Raw genomic sequence first — 19,953 nt, 5'->3', positions numbered from 1 at the left:
GTTGAAAATAAATTTTAAAAAATGATTAATAAAAAAATAGAAAAAACAAAGAACACTTAGTGAGGTTTTCCTTCGTAGGTGTTAGGAAATGCTATTAAGCCAGTGTGATCCAATCAGCCTAATAGTAATACAAGATTAGACTAATCAGTGCAGCAGAATGACAAATCCAGAATGAAACTCCAGGATACATGAAAAGTTAATGTATGACCAAGTCCATAGTTCAATGGGAAAAGGATAGATTATTTAATTGAAACTGGCACAATTGGCTATCCATTTCAAAGAAAATAAGAATGGATTCTTACACAATTTCGAAAAATGAATTCCAGATGTCTCAATACTTAATATACTAGTAAAATGGTACACATGCAGAGTCTGGCAGATTGGTGGTACAGGGCAGGGGCAGAAGATACCTTTCTAATAATGACTGTATATGATAAGCTATATAAAAGAGAGATAGAAATATTCAACTATGTAAGTATTAAAAGTATTTTTTAAAGAAGAAAAATAAATTAGTTCATTCTGATATTTCCAGTTCAAAATTAAGATTATAGAATTTGTACTCAACTTCTTTGATTTTATAATTGTATCTCTTTTCTCTTGTGCTGAAATCTCAGTTGCTAGTGATATTAACATAATTATTTACTTTGTTATTCTAAATACTAATAGTTTTAAAATAACAATTCCAGTATTATTGCTAACAAATATGATTATTGGATTAATTTAATATTTCTGTGTGTGATTCTTTTTGTCTTTGGAGTATAGCCCATCACATTAGTCAAATTACTGTGCTTTAAAGAAAACTGGAATAATCTCTGGGTAGTTCTGCCAACAACTAATACATATTTACAGTTATTTTTGCATTTTTGTTTTATCCTGTTTTCAACTTTTAGGGATCTTTGGTTAAATTTTGTTATAATCATGAAAAAAATTTACATGATTTCAGAGTCAAAACTATGAAAGACACATTCAGAGAAGTCTAGCCTTCATCCCTTACTGCCAACAGCCTGTTCCTTCTTCTTAGAGGTAATAATTTTTATTAACTCTTAGTTTATACTTTCATTGTTTTTTTGAAAACAAATAGCTATATGTTTTTATTTTCCCCTTTATTTCATAAAAGTTAGCATACTGTAATACTGCTCTGCACTCTGTTCTTTCACTTAACGGTATATACTGGAGATCACACCATAGCAGCATATAGAAAGCTTTCTTATTTATTTTTATAGCTGTATGGCCTTCTGTTGTTCCAATGTACCATATTTACCCAGAAAATCTCTTATGATGGAAATTTGGGTGGTTTAAGACTGGCTATGTGGGGAAAGGGTATTGTGAAATAATAGAAAACATATGTTGACCTCTGCCCCCAATTCCTGGCACAAAGCTCCTAAAACCCTTGCAATTTCCTAAGTGATAAGAGCATCAGTACCATTCCCCCCCCAATATTTGGTTTTTAACCTTAGTTCCTGATACAGAGCTCCTAAATCCCTAGGAATTTCCTGGTGATAAGTCTGTCTTTTAGTCTAACAAGGCAACACTTCGTGGACTCCTGAATGACTTCAGGAGTCATTCAGGAAACTAGCCATCAGAAAAACCAGGCCATGATTACAAGCTTGGAACTTTTGTCATAGCCCCCAATCCTCCAGGAAGGGGAAAGGAGCTGGAAACGGAATTAATAATCCATCATCCTATGTAATGAAGCCTCCATAAAAATCCCAATCATATAAGGCTTAGACGGCTTCTGGGTTTGTGAACACATTTACATACTTGGGGGGTGGCACATCCCAACTCAACAGGGCCAAAAGCTCCTGTGTTCAGGACCCTTCTGAACTTTGCCCTATTTCTCTTCATCTAGCTGCTCAGTCACTGCATTTATTATATCCTTTAAATAAACCATTAAACCTAATTAAGTGTTTCCCTGAATTTCATAAGCCATTCTAACAAATTACCAAACCAAAGGAAGGGGTCATGGGAACCCTAACTTATAGCTGGTTAGTTAGAAGTACAGGTGACATGCACCCCAGTGTTTATAGCAGCAATGTTCACAATAACCAAACTATGGAAAGAGCCCAGATGTCCATCGACAGATGAATGGATAAAGAAGATGTCAAAACAAACTGAAGGTTGCTGGGGGGAAGGGGGTATAGAACTGTGGTTGGATTATGGACATTGGGGAGAGTACGTGCTATGGTGAGTGCTGTGAAGTGTGTAAGCCTGACGATTCACAGACCTGTACCCTGGGGCAAATAATACATTATATGTTAAAAAAAAAAAAAGAAATATGGCCACTAAAAAAAAGAAGATGTGATACACACACACACACACACACACACACACACTGGAATATTATGTGACCATCAAAAAATGAAATCTTGCCATTTGCAATGACATGGATGGAACTAGAGGGTATTGTGTTAAACAAAATCAGTCAGAGAAGGACAACAATCTTATGATCTCATGGATATGTGGAATTTGAGAGACATGGCAGAGGATCATAGGGGAAGAGACGAAAAAAGAAAACAAGATGAAACCAGAGAGAGAGATAAACGTAAGAAACTCTTAATCTCAGGAAACAAACTGAGGGTTGCTGGAGGGGAGGGGGTTTGAGGATGGGGTAACAAGGTGATGGACATTGGGGAGGGTATGTGTTGTATGAGCACTGGTTATTATGAGACTGATGAATCGGAGACCTGTACCCCTGAAACATATAACATTATATGTTAATTTTTTAAAAAGGAGTACAGGTGACAACCTGGGACTTTGAACTGGTATCTGAAGTGGGGCAGTCTTGTGGGAGTGAGCCCTTAACTTGTGATGCCAACTCTAGGTAGTGTTAGAACCAAACTGAATTGTATGACACCCAGCTGGTGTCGGAGAATTGCTTGATGTGTGGAAAATGCACACATCTGGTGTCAGAAGTATTGCGTGGTAGTACTGTGAGAGTAAAAGAGAAACACAGAAGGAAGAATATTTTTTTTCCATACAGGTATTCTTACACATTGATGGTAAAAATATTTAGTATCATAGTCATGGTAAGCAATCTGGCAATATCAAAAATGTTAAAGATGCATATAATATGATCCCATTTTTTAAAATAATCTATGATCAAAAACATACCTATCTGTCTGTCTAGCTATGTATCTGTCTATCCTTATCTAAGTATGGGGGAAATAGAAAGATAAATATTAAGTTGTTAATATGTGTGACAGGGGTAGAAATGGAGAAGAGTTGGGGTAGCCAAGCTAAAAAGGAAGAAAGAAAGAAAGGAAGGAAGGGAGAGAAGAAAAAAAAAAAAGACTGTATATGTTAGCTAACTGAACATGATTTTAAAAAGAAAAAGAAAAGAAAACATGTTGTAGTTAAAATATAGTACCCTATATTCACATTTATTCATTTAGGCAAAATTGTGTGGATATATGTGAAAATATTTTTAATTATTTATAAAATATGGAAAAAAGATCCCATGTCCTATAACAGTGTAAAATTTTGCACATTTTTCTTCATTTAAAGATTTTATTTATTATTAGAAGAGAGCACGAGCGGGGTGAAGGGTAGAAGGAGAAGCAGACTCCCTGTTGAGCAGGGAGCCCGATGCAGGGCTCGATCTGGCGCTCAATTTCAGGACTTCTGGATCATAACCTGATCCAAAGGCAGACCCTTAACCAACTTAGCCACCCAGGCACCCAGCAGTGTAAAATTTTAGATTGCTTAGGAATTAAATACATGTAAGGGCCTATATGGAAAGAACTTTGAATCTTTAATGAGAAACACAAAAGAAGACTTGAAAGAAGTATGCCATGTTGCGTGAGGGGAAGACTCAATATTGCAAAAAATATGGTCTCAAAAATATTTACAATTGTAATGCAAGCCCAATAGGATTTTTATTTTGGAATTGGGTAAAATATTCTGAATTTCATCTAGGAGAGGAAACAGCCAGTTTTTGGAGAGAACAGTGATAGGTACTTGCTCAACTAGATATTGAGATGTATTCTAAAGTAACAATAAGATAGTATGGCAGTGGCACAAGAATAGGCAGTTGATAGGGCAACCAAACACCTCAGTTTGCCTGGGAGTGATGGGTTGCCCAGGGCACAAAACTCTCAGTGCTAAAATTGAGACACTTCTGAACACACTAGAATGGTTGGTCATCCTAACAGTGGAAAAGAAAAGCCTAAAATCAAACCTTAATAAATAAGAGGGAATCACAAATCAGTGGGAAAAGGAAGGATTTGGGGGTGCCTGGGTGGCTCAGTTGGTTAAGCGTCTGTCTTCAGCTCAGGTCATGATCCTGAGGTCTCTCTCAAATAAATAAAATCTTAAGAATAGAAATTTGTAAGAGAGGGTTTCAGAGAAATGGCAACTATTTGGAAAAAATGAATTAGGCCCCTACTTCATAACATACCAAAATAAACTCCATATGGATTGGTGAGTTAGATATAAACATAAAAAGTGAAAATGTGAAACAGTAAGAAATTATGTAGGTAAACATTTCCCTCATTTGGGTATAAGGAAGAACTTTCTAAGTATAACTACATCAGAAGATATCACAGAAGAAAATGTTGATATACTTGAATTTAATATATATTCTATATATAGAATTTAATTTTTGTACACATCAGAAAACAGCACACATAAATGAGAAAAGCAGATTATTAATAGAAAGTAAAAAAATTTGCAAAAATATATGATAGACTAAAACAGACACAGCCAAAGGAGTCAAAGGACATATGACAACTAAATTTATTGTGGTATCTTGGATGAGATTTGGAACCAAAAAAGACAATAGGTGAAAAATAGGGAAATGTGAATAAAGTATGGACTTCAGTTAATAATAATGTATCAGTATTGGTTCATTCATTGTGACAAATGTACCATACTAATGTAAGCTGTTGACAGCAGAAACTGAGTGTGGGGCATATAAAACTTTTTGGTACAATTGTCACCATTTTTCTTTTTTTAAAAAAAGATTTTATTTTAAGTAATCTCTATACCCAGCATGGGGCTCAAACTCATTACCCAGAGATCAAGAGTCACATGCTCCACCAATTAAGCAAGCTAGCCAGGTGTCCCATTCACAACTTCTTGAACTCTAAAGCTATTCTAAAATAAAAAGATGGTTAAACTATATATATGATATAAATACAAACCGGTGGTTGCTAGTGGCACAGGGGTGGGGAGCATGGGCAAAATGGGTGAAGGGGAATGGGAAGTACAGGCTCCCAGTTATGGAATAAATAAGTCATGGGGATAAAAGATACAGCACAGGAAATACAGTCAATCATATTGTAATAGTGTTGAAAGGTAACAGATGGTAGCTACACTTGTGGGGAACATAGCACAGTATGTAGACTTACATAGACTTATGGAATCACTTTGTTGTAAACCTGAAACTAATGTAACATTGTGTATCAACTGTACTTCAATATAAAAGTACATGAGAATGACAAAAAAAGAATATACATATACATGTGTGTGTGATGACACTGACCAATATGTATAAAACTATATGTGAAGGTTAATATATGCCAATATATTATATGTAACATGTATACACATATAACATATAATATATATATAACATGCGAACAAATTAGAAAAGAGGAACATCTTTAAAGAAACATGAGCAAAAGCATATAGATAAGTGGTAAGTATGTGAAAAGAAATGTTCAACCTTTCTCTCATACAGTACCAAAGGTATGTAAATGATTTTGACCTTTCTGGAAAGGAGCTTACCAGCATATAAGAGCTTTAAAATATTCATACTTTTTGACTTAGTAAGTCCACTTCAGAGTAACTACCTTAAAGGGTTTATCTAACTTGCACACAGTGTTTTATGGTCGAATATATTCTTCACTGGGTTATCTGTGATAGGAAGTAAGTGGAAAAGGTCTAAATGTGCAACATTTGGGGAATATGGTGGTGAACTTTATGATCTGTACATACTCTGAAGCCATTCAAATATATCAAAGAAATGTAGCCTAATGATCAAGAGCATAGGTGTTTTGTTTTTTTTTAATATTTATTTATTTGAGAGAGAGCGGGGTGAGGAGCAAAGAGAGAGCAAGGCTCCCCGCTTGGACTCAATCTTGGGTCTCCAGGATCGTGACCTGAGCCAAAGGTCAGCCAAAGGTCACTTAACTGACTGAGCCACCCAGATGCCCCACAGTTCTAGAATTATTATTTTTTTAATTTGGTCTTTGGTGTGTTTTTGTTTTCTGTTTTGTGTTTGTTTGCTTGTTTTTTTTGTTTGTTCAGTGAAACCAAGTGGCTGAGGAAGTACATAGGGTTGTGGAGGCCAGAATCCAGCCTGATGAGCAGGATGATGCAGGTTCCCCAGCATATGGTCAGGTACATGCCCAGCAACAGGACAAAGAACACGCCTCGTGGCGCTAGCCGGTTGGGGAGCCCTGGGAGAAGGAACTCAGACACACCACTCTGGTTCTCAGCTTATGTTCATCTTCTTCTGCTGGGGAAAAAAGGATAGTGAAAAAAGCAGAAATCAACAAATGTTGTTTTAACAGTTGATAGATTGAAATGAGATCCTTTCTACTGATGAAAAAATTATTTGGTCTTTTTTTTTTTAAAGTGTCCTTTTCTCATGTTTTCAATTATGTCTGTAATCATTTACACAGAGTTCTAGTATTCGATTCTAACACTGAAGAGTTACCTGAAAATTTGGAGTCCGATTCTGCTATTGTGTCTTCAGGCATTGGCTGCTGGCGGGGTATTGCTTCATGTGTTTTGTAATATTTTATTATAAATCATGTTCAGTGTGGTTTTACCTGTGGGGATCTTGTTGGAAGATTCGTCCCATTAGAGCTGGTTTAGGTTGCTTCTGCCAGGTATTTCAAGGGGTATCACAGCTAGGAAACACTTTCTACTAATTTTTTGATGTGGGGGTATTCTTGGACCTTCAGGATGTTTTAAATCCCAAACCCATGTGAAAGCAGGCTTGAGATTACCAATCCTTATAGGGAGACCTTTTTACTGCCTTCCCAGGTATGAGGCTGTCTGCCCTATACTGGTGAATGGATTTTCATCTAGTTCACCTTATCATAGGGGTAGTCCTTGAAAGTTTCAACTTTCTACAGGAGTCTTACTTCCAACCCCCTGTCTTACTTTTAGGCTCAAGGCTGTTTCCTGCCTCTGCCTAGTCTTCAAAATCTAAGCCACCTGCATCCCATCATTAAACAGCTAAATCCTGCTAAATGCTCTGGTTGAGGTTTTCCACTTTGTGTTTGGACCTCTAGTGACTTCCTCTACTTACTTGCACACCCAACTATATTTCTGAAAGGACACTATATCTATTCTGTATTTCTCCATGTTTTACGGTATGGGACAGACTTTCGGGTTACTTTCACACATTACTGGAAATGGACATGAAAGATTATTTTTGAAGGAAAATAACCTTAGGATGGCAAGCAGCACTGGCTTAGATGTTAATCCTTCAATGAGGAGGCCATCCCCCTTTCACGGAAGAATGTAAATGGATTTTTTTCCTGCCCTACTCCACTTTAAAATATTTTTGCTTGCCTAAAAAAGGAAACAAAACTGTCAACCTATCAGTTACCTGAGGTCTACTGCCTCTTTTATTATTCTTTTTACCTAAATCTTGGTATATTTGGCAGAATACCAGATTTCTCGCCAGTTGCTTGCCGAGGACTATAGTGAAGGTGGGGAGGATACATCTCACACATGTGCATATATTATGGATGGGTCATTTTTAGTATGAGAAAATTGATCAGATGAATGACTCTCCAGTTTTTTGGTGAGCTCTGTTACAAAAGTAAAAGCTGTTTGGCATGCCTTTTAGAAAAGAGAGAGTAATTTACCTCCTTTCACATATTTCAAGAATGAATGTATAATATAATATGGATACAGAATAAGTTGTGAATGGGTGAATCTTGGATGGTTGGTCATCCTCATTTCTTCCCTCTTAGTCATCAAAACCCAGCCTATCTACCTCAGAATTGCCTTTCTACCTTAAAAATCTATCTGGTCTCCACCTCTAGTCTTGTCCTTCTGTCCTTGGCACTGTTGTGATTGTCCTCTTCCTGAAACATATGCTTAAAATATTTTAGATGCTCCCCATCACCCTCAAAAAATGCAAACTCCTTAGCATAGCATAACTAAATAGTCCATGTCTACCTCATGATTCTTATCTCGAGAGTCTCCAGTATATACCTTGCATTTCAGTTGCACCAGATTACTAGCACTTCCCCCAAACTCTACATATTCTTATTAGGCCTAAGAAAACACTTAATGAAAATATTATTGGTTTTAACAAAAATATTATTGATGATTTGCTTCCGTTTCGGCCAGGAAAGTAAACCTTAATAAATTCTGGTATTGGTGTAAATAGAATATTGAACCTTAATGCTGTAAGTTTTAATGTATCTACGTTTCAATTTTTCAACTGCTTTAATGTTCTGGAAAAAATTAACCATTCAGAAATACATAAAAACATGTATATGGGGCCCACGTTTTTCCTTTTGCCTCAGGCTCCAGTATGGCTCAGTATGGCACTTTTGTTGATCCTGTCCTTATTGAAAATTGTGATATTCTGTTCATCATGGATTTTTGCATTAATTTTAAATGACAAATACTGATTGTCTAGATTATGGAGGTTTTCTTTTTGGTATCCCCTTAAATTCTGTGCACACAGTGAGTGCCTTATTCATCCCACCCTTATCCCACACTGCTTGAGATCCTTAGGTATATAAATAATCCATTTGTGACTAGTGGGCATCTCAAAATATGAAGTTGAAATACAGAGCTTTTATTCCTGGAAGTGGTTTCCACCATACCTCCCCACTTTTAGTACAGAGCTCAGAGTTCTGAAGTGGGAGAAATTTATTTTTAAAATAATATTTATTTCCTCAACTCCCTTCTCCTCTCCATCTCCCCTTGTCCTCCATGCTATTGTTATGCTCCACAAATAAGTGAAACCATATGATATTGACTCTCTCTGCTTGACTTATTTCACTCAGCATAATCTCTTCCAGTCCCGTCCATGTTGCTACAAAACTTGGGGATTCATCCTTTCTTTTTTTTTTTTTTACAGCTTTATAAACATATATTTTATCCCCAGGGTACAGGTCTGCGAATCGCCAGGTTTACACACTTCACAACACTCACCATAGCACATACCCTCCCCGATATCCATAACCCCACCCCCTCTTCCCACCCCCTCCCCCATCAACCCTCAGTTTGTTTGTGAGATTAAGAGTCACTTATGGTTTGTCTCCCTCCCAATCCCATCTTGTTTCATTTACTCTTCTCCTACCCCCTCGACCCCCCATGTTGCATCTCCTCTCCCTCATATCAGGGAGATCATATGATAGTTGTCTTTCTCCGATTGACTTATTTCGCTAAGCATGATACCCTCTAGTTCCATCCACGTCGTCGCAAATTGGAAGGGGAGGTGAACCATGAGAGACTATGGACTCTGAAAAACGATCTGAGAATTTTGAAGGGGTGGGGGGTGGGAGGTTGGGGACACCAGGTGGTGGGTATTGTAGAGGGCACGGATTGCATGGAGCACTGGGTGTGGTGCAAAAATAATGAATACTGTTATGCTGAAAAAATTAAAAATTATAAAAAAAAATATTTATTTTTTGAATAGGTAATACATTCACATGATTCAAAATTCAAAAGGCATACAGAGGGGCACCTGGGTGGCTCAGTGGGTTAAGCCTCTGCCTTTGGCTCAGGTCATGATCCCAGGGTCCTGGGATCGAGCCCCGAATCGGGCTCTCTGCTCAGCAAGGGAGCCTGCTTCCCTTCCTCTCTCTCTCTGCCTGCCTCTGCCTGCTTGTTATCTCTGTCTGTCAAAAAAAAAAAAAAAAAAGGCATACAGAAAAAATGTAAAGTCTCCTCCCATCCTTACCGTCTAACCACCTAGCCCCTCTCCTTAGAGGCAAACAACAAGGATATTCTTTAACAATATCCTTCAAGAAATAATTTATGCTTATTCAAGCAAATGTGTACATATATTTTAATCTCCTTTTACACAAATGGTAGCACATTGTGTCTTGAATCTTGCTCTTTTAACTATATATTGGAGCTCAATTCATATTGGTATGTAAAGGCATTCTTCATCCATTTTTATAGCTGCATAGTTAAGTATCTCATTGTAGGAACATTATTTAATCAATATCTCAATGAGAGACACTTGGGTTGTTTCCAGTCTCCTTATGTTATAATGCCACAGTGAATAACTTTGTCATTGTGAACATGTGAATATATCTATGGGATGAATTCCTAGAAGTCAGATTTCTGGAATAGATTTGTACATATATAATTTGGTAGATACTATTTAACTGTTGTCCATGGAGATGGTACCAATTTACACCTCCACCAGTAATGTAAGGACAACTGTTTTGCTTACACTGGCCACAAGCAGTATGTTATCAGGCTTTTGCTTTGCCAGTCTAACAGGTAAGAGATGATATCTCAGTGTAGGTTTTTATGGGCCCAGCATGCTTCCGCTGTGCTACTCGGCTTCTCAGTGTATGTTTTTAAATTTCTCTTAAATATAAACATCTTTTCACATGTTCAAGAGCCACATGTATTTCCATTTCTTTGAATTGTCTCTTTATACCCTTTGTCCATGTTTCTATTGAATGGTCTTTATTATTGATTTATAGGGACCCTTTATATAATAAGGAAATTAGTCCTTTGTAGAAAAGTTTCAAATATTTGTTTCCTGTTTGTTGTTTCTCTTTTAACTTTGCTTATGGAAGTTTTTGCTGTTCAGAATTTTTTTTATGTAGACAAAATTAAAAACCTTTTATTTTATGGCTTCTGAGTTTTTGTGTGAAGTGGGAAGCTTGATGAAAACTCACTCAAGAATAAAGACAAAGAGGATCTTAATAATCACTATATCAGTAAGGAAGGGAATGTGAATCAGCTGACCATTAGAAATTTCTAAAATTCCATAACCTTTGCAATTTCCCCATATTTATTCTGTATTTTGTCCCCATGTCTATCTCCCCAGAGTGATTAAAACAAAACCCTTGACATGTTGAGGGCCTATGTGTTTGTCTTGAATAGGAAGAATGGGTTGAATTGAGAATAATATTTAATCTGATAGGAAGAAGACTCCTGAAGTCTTGGCAGCTTTAAGAGGAAAAGAAAACATGTCTGGGACCTGCCTGAGGGAAGAAAAAAGAAGAAAGTGCTTGAAAAATGGGGATCAGTTCTTTCGACCTGGTGGTATAACCTACCTCACAATGATAGTGAAAGACAGCTGTTTAGAAAAAGAACTAGAGAAAAAGAAAAAAAAGAAAATTAAAAGAACTAGACAGTGTTGATAATGTTTCCTTTTTCATGACAAGGTACAACTAGCAATATCATGACATTAGATTTTTAATTTGAACAACATTGGTTTAGTACCCAAGTGAGTTATATCATATAGAAAATGGCTTAAGCCTTTAAGGAAGTGACTATAGGTCTCAAGTACAGTTCAACAAATATTGCTGAGTCCCTGACTCGTTTCCTTTTTTTTCCTTTTTCATTCTACTCCTGTCTCCCTTCTTTACCAAAGTACAGTGTTAAAACCCAAGTGGGATTTTATCTTACTTTTTCATGGCTTATTTCTCAGCTTCCCTGTTAAAAGTTTATAGAACACTAGAGGAGCCCATGTAGCTCAGTAGGTTAAGCAACTGCCATTAGCTCAGGTCCGCACAGGTCACAATCTCAGGGTCCTGGGATAGAGCCCTGTCGGGCTCCCTGCTCAGTGGGGAATCTGCTTCTCCCTCTCCTTTTGCCCCTCCCCTCCCACCAGCTCATGCTCTGTCTCTCTCAAATAATAAAATCTTTTTTAAAAAGTTTATAGAACATTGTATTTAAGTATTTCCAACATTAGGGTTATGTTTATGTTCCTTAAATTGGAAGATGTCAAGAAACATTTCCAGGGGTTACCCAGACACTGGAACTATAGAAGGGGGATGGCCATTTGTCTACCTTCCCTTCTGCAGCCTGTTCAACATGATTAGTTTATACCATCCTCTCTCCCTACTCAACTTTGCTGCCCTTTGAACCTCAAGGCACCTTTCATTGGCACATTATTCTATACCCTGCCTCCTTTCCTATCTGTTTTACTCCCTTTCCGTGTTACTCCAGATTTCTCTCACAGCTCCCCCATATTCTTAATATGTCCCCACTTTCACTATTTAAATCCAATCCTCCAGTCTCTTGCCTGAATGAGTGAAATACTCTTACTACTATTCTGCCTTAATCCAGCTACCGTCTAGCTGCTAAAGTGATCTAAATACATACATGACAGTAAGGGGAGGACTTTCATTCATTTCAAACAATTCTATACTGTTTGAAGTTTTAAAATATGCATATAGTACTCACAAATATCATATTACTCCACTGTTTAAAATCCTCCAATAGTTTCCCATTGTGAGATAAAACTAAAAATTCTTAGTATCATACACTCCATTAGCTCTGCCACTTCAATTAGTCAACTTCATTGACTTCTCTTCTTTTCTCTTGTTCTCCCAGATAATGACTTTGCCAGGGTTATCAAAGATGCTCAGTTCTGAAGAGCTAAAGAGCTACCGTTTAAACATCTGGAGTGTGCCAAGTGCTTTACATTGTGATCTCATCTTTCAACCCTGTAAGGTGGGCATTACCATTTCAGTTTTATGAAGACACTGAAGATCAGAGGTTAAGTGACTTCCCTAAGGTCACACAAATGTTGGCAGGTAGAATCAGGATTTGAACCCAGTTCTGCCTAACTCTCAAACCTATGCTCTCTCCACTATACCATGCTATCTCTAGAATGAAATGTTCCAGTCACTCTGGCCCTACCTTTTAAAAAAGCATTACTTCCTATCTTTAGGTGGTAAGTTTAGGAGTTAGTTTAGCATCGTAGTTCAGACCATTAGTTCTGGGGTCAAACTGCATGGATTCAAATACCATCCCTCTAATTTATTAGCTTTGTAACCTTGAATTAAGTTAATTTCTCTTGAGCCTCAGCTCTATCTATAAGTGGGTATGGTAATAATAGTTCCCATCTCATAGAGTTGTAATTTTTAAAAAGATGACCCATGTAAAATAATATGTGGCAAATAGTATGCATATCCTCAGCAAAGCATAGCGAGTATCAATATATTGCAGATACATCTCAAAATTCTGTTGGCCCTTTTGTTCCTCTAGAGTTCCTGATCAGTACATCTGAATCTTGGCTTGCTATATCCTAATTGTTCCTTCTATGTATTTCTGTGTAAAAGAAAGTACCATAATTACATTGTACAGGCAGGCTTTGCCTTCTTTAGTTTCTTTCTTTCTTTCTTTTTTATTAACATATAATGTATTATTTGCTTCAAGGGTACAGGTCTGTGAATCACCAGCCTTATTACACAATTCACAGCACTGAGTGATTTTTTTAAAGATACTGCTTCAGAGGCACCTGAGTGGCTCAGTTGGTTAAGTGTCTGCCTTTGGCTTAGGTTGTGATCCCCAAGTCCTGGGATCAAGTCCTACTTTGCTTCTCCCTCTGCCTCTCACAAATGACTAAAATCTTAAAAAAGATACAGCTTTAGATACAGACAACAAATTTTATTAGTTCTTACATTAAATGACTGCTGAAATGTTCCTCATTTGCCAAGGTGTCACAGAATGTAATGACTTAATTGTCAAACTGCTTTAGCATTTCTTATAGGAGTACTAAAAGTAGTAATGCAATTATTTTCTCGTATCACAGGATTTGTCAGTTTTGCTATGTGTAGTGACCAGTTCCACTTGCTCATCTGCATAGTGGGAACTCATGATGGCCCGGGTAACCTGCTAGTGTATATTCCTATCTGCTCTTGCTGGCTCACTTTCCATGTCAGGTATCAAGTTTGGGCATCACCTTGAAGCAGCTGTTTTAGGGAAGTCAATCACAAAGCCAGCCCTCAAATGGATACTCTTGACTTGTCTTGTGATTGGTGTAGCATTCAAATGAACTATCTGAACAAGGCCTTGGATACTTTCAGTCCCTACACAGTCATGGCCATGTACTGTCTGCCTCTCCAAACACCTGTCCTCACCTTCTCTCCCACTCTTAAGGAATGGCAGCATAGGCCCTCAACAGCCTTGGCTGGTACCACCTGTGGTTTCCTTACCATAGTTCTTGGCCTTTTTGCTGCCACACTTTTTTTTTTTTAACAGACAGAGATCACAAGTAGGCAGAGAGGCAGGCAGAGAGAGGGGAAGGGAAGCAGGCTCCCTGCTGAGCAGAGAGCCTGATGCGGGGCTCAATCCCAAGACCTTGGGATCATGACATGAGCTGAAGGCAGAGGCTTTAACCCACTGAGCCACCCAGGCGCCCTGCTGCCACACCTTTTAAGATGTCCCTTGTGGTCTCTGTTGCCCTTTGACTGGAGATCAATTAATCTAAGCAATATTCTTACTCTTCCATGGAATAAACATGCAAGTTACCAGACTTTTCTGCATCAGCCTCTTTTGAGTCCAGAAGATGAAACTGGAAGAGAATATGAAGAGTTTTAAAACACCACTGAGTGGTCTTTGAAATAAAATCTTCCTAGGCCAAGATTTTTTTATTAAGGTACTGATAGGAGTGAAAAGTTTTTTTTTTTTTAAAGACCACCGATTGCTTTGCATGTAAATGTTATCTCACATGGGGTTTATTGACATATTTTTAAAAAGATTTTATTTCTTTCAGACAGAGGGAGAGAGACCAGCAGTGGGGAGGGGCAGAGGGAAAGAGAGAAAGAAGCAGACTTCCGGCTGAGCAGGAAGCCTGATGCCCTCTGGGTTCATGACCTGAGCTGAAGGCCGACTCAGCCAACTGAAGCACCCAGGTGTCCTCTAACTTGTTATATTTTATATCTAGACTCCCTCTAGAGATTTGTTACCATAAATAAATACAAAAAGTTCTTGCTTGGTTTCCTTGTATCTGTTATCCCTAATGTTCATTTATAGACTCATGAGCAGGGGCCTTAGGGATAGTCTTGGTCCAGTTTTCACAGTATGTTTAGTAAAACCCGGAGGTCCTAAGACAGTGCCTTAGGCACCACAGGAGTGGGTGAAATGAGGGTGGGGGTGACAACAGTGGGCCTCTTCCAATGCAGCTTTGGTTTTCTATTTTATATACTAGGCTTCCAAGTAAGATTTCATTTCAGGGAAAGATTCTGCTAATGCAATCCTTTTGTTTCATATTCGGAGTCTTAAGCATTCTACCCTGAATATTGAAATGAGAACTTTGAGTGTTATTAGGGCTGAGAATACCACCTTTCTATCAAGATACCGAAGTTTCTGAGATTGACAAAGCAAACAAAAGCTCAAATTGTTGCTCTGGTATACCTAACCTCCTTGACAATGAGGACAAATGTTCTATCTTTTCCTCTCCCATTATCTGGTACCAAGTAGTACTGAACATACACTTGGTGCTCAAGCATATTGTATAAATCCGACAGACCCTCTCTCTCATTATGTACATTAGCTGAGCAAGCAGTTAATATTATAAAAGAAAACAGTTACATTTGTGTCTAAATGTGATGAGAATATCTTAATACCAAATGAAGGAAGACTAAGAAGGAATAAATAGTTAATAAATTAAAAAACAGTAATATATAATAAAAAGGAGGAATGAGGGGCGCCTGGGTGGCTCAGTGGGTTAAAGCCTCTGCCTTCAGCTCAGGTCATGATCCCGGGGTCCTGGGATTGAGCCCTGCATCGGGCTCTCTGCTCAGCAGGGAGCCTGCTTCCTCCTCTCTCTCTCTCTCTGCCTACCTGTGATCTCTGTCAAATAAAATAAATAAAATCTTAAAAAAAAATAAAGAGGAGGAATAAATTCAAGAAGGCAAAGACTAAAGGACCCTTCGTTTATGTGAACACACTAAATTTTGAGTGTTTCTGTGAGGTTTTCTGTGAACACACTAAATTTTGTAGAGAAAAAAAATCAATGGGGATATATAAATACAAATTATATGCTAGATACCTACCCTAAGAGCCTGATTTCTCCTGGACTTCAAAATGCCATTATTCTTACTACTGTACACATACATGTTCTCCAAACAGCAGCCAGACCCTCCTAAAACTTAAGTTATATCACTCATCTGCTAAAAACCCTCAAATGGCTTCCCATTTTGCTTGCCAAAAGCCAAGTCCTTGCAATGGCCTATAACCCCCTACATGATCAGTGCACTTACCCGCCTCCCAGCCCCAATGTGTCTCATGCTTATGTCTCTGACTTTATTTACCATTCTCCTTACTTATTTTGCTCCAGCCCTGTGGACTCTGACTGTTCTCCCTCAGCATCATGGCATGCTGCTCTGACCATGGGATCTTTGGACCTGCTGTTACCTCTGCCTGAAATATTCTTCCCAGATACCAACATGGCTTAGTCACTTAATTCTTTCAGGTCTCTGAGAACTGCCACATTCCCAAGGAGGCCTTCTCTAACCATCTTATCTCAAATAACAACAGCCCCACAAACATTCCCTAATACCCCAGACTCCGCTTTTTCTCCATGGCACTCATTATACTGGCATATTTATGGGTTTGGTGCCTGACTCCCCTCTCATAGACCATAAGCTCTACATGGGCAAGGACTTTGTTTTTTTGTGCACTCTTGAAACCGTGGCACCAAAAACAGTGTCTGGCACAGAAAAATCACTTGAAACTTTTGTGAATTTCTTCACCAGGGTTTTAAAAGATTTCCTCATAGTACCTATATGGTGGAAAACTTAAAAGGACTTGAGGCTTCTAGAAATGTGTATTTCCCCAGCCTTCATGAATCTGAACTAGAGGCTCCCAACAAGTAGTTACATACTGGTCTACACTTCAGTCTACTGGCATTGGAAGTTGGGAGGGGAATCCAGTCAATACAATCTCTTTTACTACACTGTGGGAACTGACTGTCAACACTGAATCCCTTCCCTCCCCATCTCATCTCAAGGTTCTCCTTTCTCACAAAAATGTTACACAGACATCCCTGGAATACCGTGCTGTTCCTTGCACAGAGCAAGTACCCAGACACGCACTTCAGTCTTGGAACCAACCTACACCAAATCTCTCCAGGGTGTAGGTGATAACCAGAATAGAAAGCTTTCTGAATCAGAGTTGAATTTTGTAGAAGCCTTTATTTCAGTGATCAAAAGAATGCAGTAAATGGAGTCTACACTGATTAACATTAGGCATGCATCTCTACTTGAAACTGCTGTTAGTTTCTGACTGGCCTAAATCTTACCACCTATTTAGGCACATCTTTGAATTTTTTGGACTCTGATATACAGGGTAAGTAAGCTTCTTCCTTGTGGCAGTTTAGTAATGAGAATTATGCTCACTTGCTAGATTCCTTTATAACTAAAGGTCTCTAGACACTCAGGCTACCTGTACTTCCTTGAGACCATACCTTATACATTAAAGTAAGTCACAGCATAAGGGAAGGAGAGAATCTAGAAAGCTCAGTGTATTGTTTGAATATCCCATGGATTTTTTTCCAGCACTGATAGTCAAAACACTAGATAAGGAGGCCTACAGTTAAGTACCAATTACTCTTCTCCCACTGCTGCCCTTTCTGAGACAAAAGGTGTATATCCAATCTCCCCAGAAATCTGAAATGAATCCACACAAATGACAGATTTTACCTTATGTGGTCCCACAATCAAATTATAGAAAGCAGTTCCACTATCAAAACTATAGGGAGCAGTTAATGGGACTTTGAGAAAGCACAGTCCCACATACAGTAATATGCATCTATTAGAGTTTTCCATTCATCTGTCAATTGTTTTCACAAGATTAGCATTAAAAAACACAACCAAGTATACATATGACCCTCAAACCCCCCCCCCCACACACACACGCACGCACGCACACACACGTATTGGTCTTTGTTCATTCTCAGATGACAGGATGTCCTAAGAGTGACAAAGGTGGAAGCCAATTCCCCCATAGCCTTTTCTTCAGTTATCCCATCAACTGCTCTTCATTTCTTGAAGTACCTTCCTTTTCCAAAGACGTTAATGCTGAGATCAGTCAGAAAGGCTTTCTGAGAAAACTGGCTTGGATTTCTGGGTCTGTTCCAGTCGATTCAAGATGAACTGGCTTGTATCAATGAAGCGCTCAACACAGTTCACAAAACAGGCCTCAGCCCGACTGTCCAACTTTGGCCCAGGCTTGTCCATGCACTTCTCCTGCTCAGGACAAGATACAGAAACACAAAGAGAACTTGAGGAAAAAAATCAGGAGGTGGGGAGGGAAAGGTTACTTCTTGTTATTTAGAGGAAAAACTTCACCTAAAAACAGTATCTGATATGTTACTATTTCACATTTGACATGTAGCAAACAGTTATCTAGAGCCTTACATTAAATTCTCCCAACAACCCTACAAAAGAGATACTATCATTAATCCTCATTTTACAAAGAGGGAAACCATGGCAGAGATATCTTACCCAAAGTTATTGGAACAGAAAATGGTGGAGCTATCACAGAGCCGGGAAAAAGGGGGGGATGCGGGGGGAAGCAAAATGCAAGTGAAATAAACTTTCACTGAATTTGGTTATAACTCCAGAACGCTGCCACCATTAAATGCCTTTAGAGTAACTGCAGGGGAAAAAAAGGGTGAAAGAATAAATCACAGCAGTGACACCCTAAAACCTACCAAAGGAAAAAAGGAATCTATTACCCAAGATTCTATAACCTTTTCTACTTAAGCCAGAAATTCTTGAATGCTCTCAAGATGAATGGAAAATTATATAAATATTCCTAAAAGGCCCAGAGCTTACAAATTCTTAAAGGAGTCCTTAACCACACCCCCTCCCGGCCAAAATGTAATGAATCACATTTAAAAAAAAAAAAAATAAAGCACCAAAGAGTATATAGGTAAGCATCTGTTAGGGGTCAGAGTCCAACAATACCATAAGCTTATGTGAAAGGGACTGTGGAACTGATGACTGCATTCAGTTCAAGATAAGTGGTTCAAATGAATTTTATTCGTTATTATCTGCTGTGTACACAAGCTTCACACTCTCCACTTCCAAGAAAATTATCCTTAGCCTCTGAATACGATGAGGGTTTTTTCCCCCCACACAAGGCAGGGCAGTTATGCTGTCCTTGGCAGCCAGAGAACACTTTGATCCCCAGCTGCAAATGCCTTTCCACCCTTCTGCCAAAGTCCCCTGACAGGGCATACTCAATTCCTCAACCTTCAGACCTGAAAGAGCCTGGTATTACACAACAATCCAACAAGAAAGCAAGTAAGTGTGTGTGCGGGGGGTTGGGGTAGATAGATTACGCCACTTTTACAGTTACTGGGCTAGAGCCACTAATTTCTCATGGGCGATGGTTAAAGCAACTGGGTAATCCAGGTAAACCCTGAGTAGCCCAGGAACAGGAGACTCACTGCCTGGGACTCGGGGCTCCAAAAAAAAAGAAAGAAAAAAATCTCTGTGCTGGTGGCTCTCATCTGTCTTGGTGGCCAGCACTAGGCAGCTTCAACCTCAGGTGCCTAATGAGCTGCTTGGGACAGGGGAAAGGTCGGCTGCGATCCCCAGTCCTCTGCAACAACAAAGCCAAGGTCTGGGGTGAGAGTCCCCCGAGAAGCGGAGTCACCTTCACCTTTTCTATCTTCCGGCTTGATCTGAGAAACCTGAGGAAACCAAGGGGGTGCTACCGGGTCCTCCCACTCCCCGAATCCCAGACGTCCTGGGCAGCCCCGCCGGGCAAGGACAGGGGGAAAGTAGGTACAGTGGCCAGGTCCCAGCCCCAGGCTGCTTACCCAACAAAGTTCCGTCATCTGGTGCACCAGTTGCTGGAAACGCTGCTTCTGAGTCTCCACCTCGATGAAATGTTGCAGTTGAGGGTCCACCGAGCCCAAACCCGCCGCGGACGAAGACGAAGAGGAATCCATCCCAACGCCGCCACGCTTGCCAAGACAAACTCCGTACCAACTCACCGACCTTCACGTGTCTCCGCGACGGAACCGGAACCACAACCTGA

The 19,953-nt window shown here is 39.1% G+C and overlaps 1 protein-coding gene and 1 long non-coding RNA gene across 3 annotated transcripts in view; one reads left to right on the top strand and one right to left on the bottom strand.

Moving 5' to 3' along the window:
* LOC125091612 (uncharacterized) overlaps nucleotides 1-9,702 on the top strand; it is an 18,126-nt gene extending 8,424 nt beyond the window's left edge. Inside the window, exon 3 of the long non-coding RNA XR_007124719.1 lies at nucleotides 9,690-9,702. This is a non-coding gene — a long non-coding RNA (uncharacterized LOC125091612). The remainder of the gene's footprint in view (nucleotides 1-9,689) is intronic.
* On the bottom strand, nucleotides 6,220-19,953 carry TIMM8A (translocase of inner mitochondrial membrane 8A). 2 transcript variants are annotated; one of them, XM_047715287.1, is made up of 3 exons: nucleotides 19,733-19,953; nucleotides 17,958-18,149; nucleotides 6,220-6,460 (listed from the first exon to the last, which is right to left on the bottom strand). In XM_047715287.1, exons 1-2 carry the CDS (start codon nucleotides 19,862-19,864, stop codon nucleotides 17,988-17,990), a joined length of 294 nt encoding a protein of 97 aa, XP_047571243.1. In that variant the 5' UTR covers nucleotides 19,865-19,953; the 3' UTR covers nucleotides 6,220-6,460; nucleotides 17,958-17,987. The 2 variants fall into 2 exon arrangements, with proteins under 2 accessions (XP_047571243.1, XP_047571244.1); XM_047715288.1 differs by having other exon boundaries at nucleotides 6,220-6,457.

This window comes from Lutra lutra, chromosome X (assembly GCF_902655055.1).
Source record: "Lutra lutra chromosome X, mLutLut1.2, whole genome shotgun sequence".
Lineage (NCBI taxonomy): Eukaryota > Metazoa > Chordata > Mammalia > Carnivora > Mustelidae > Lutra > Lutra lutra.
Note: the sequence above shows the minus strand (reverse complement) of the source record. Positions and strands in the feature narration are given on the sequence as shown.

Excerpts from the sequence above, each read along its gene's own strand:
- TIMM8A (XM_047715287.1), bottom strand. The coding sequence starts at position 19,864 with ATGGATTCCTCTTCGTCTTCGTCCGCGGCGGGTTTGGGCTCGGTGGAC. Across the intron at positions 18,150-19,732 it reads AGATGACGGAACTTTGTTGG|GAGAAGTGCATGGACAAGCC; the intron begins GTAAGCAGCCTG and ends TGTCCTGAGCAG.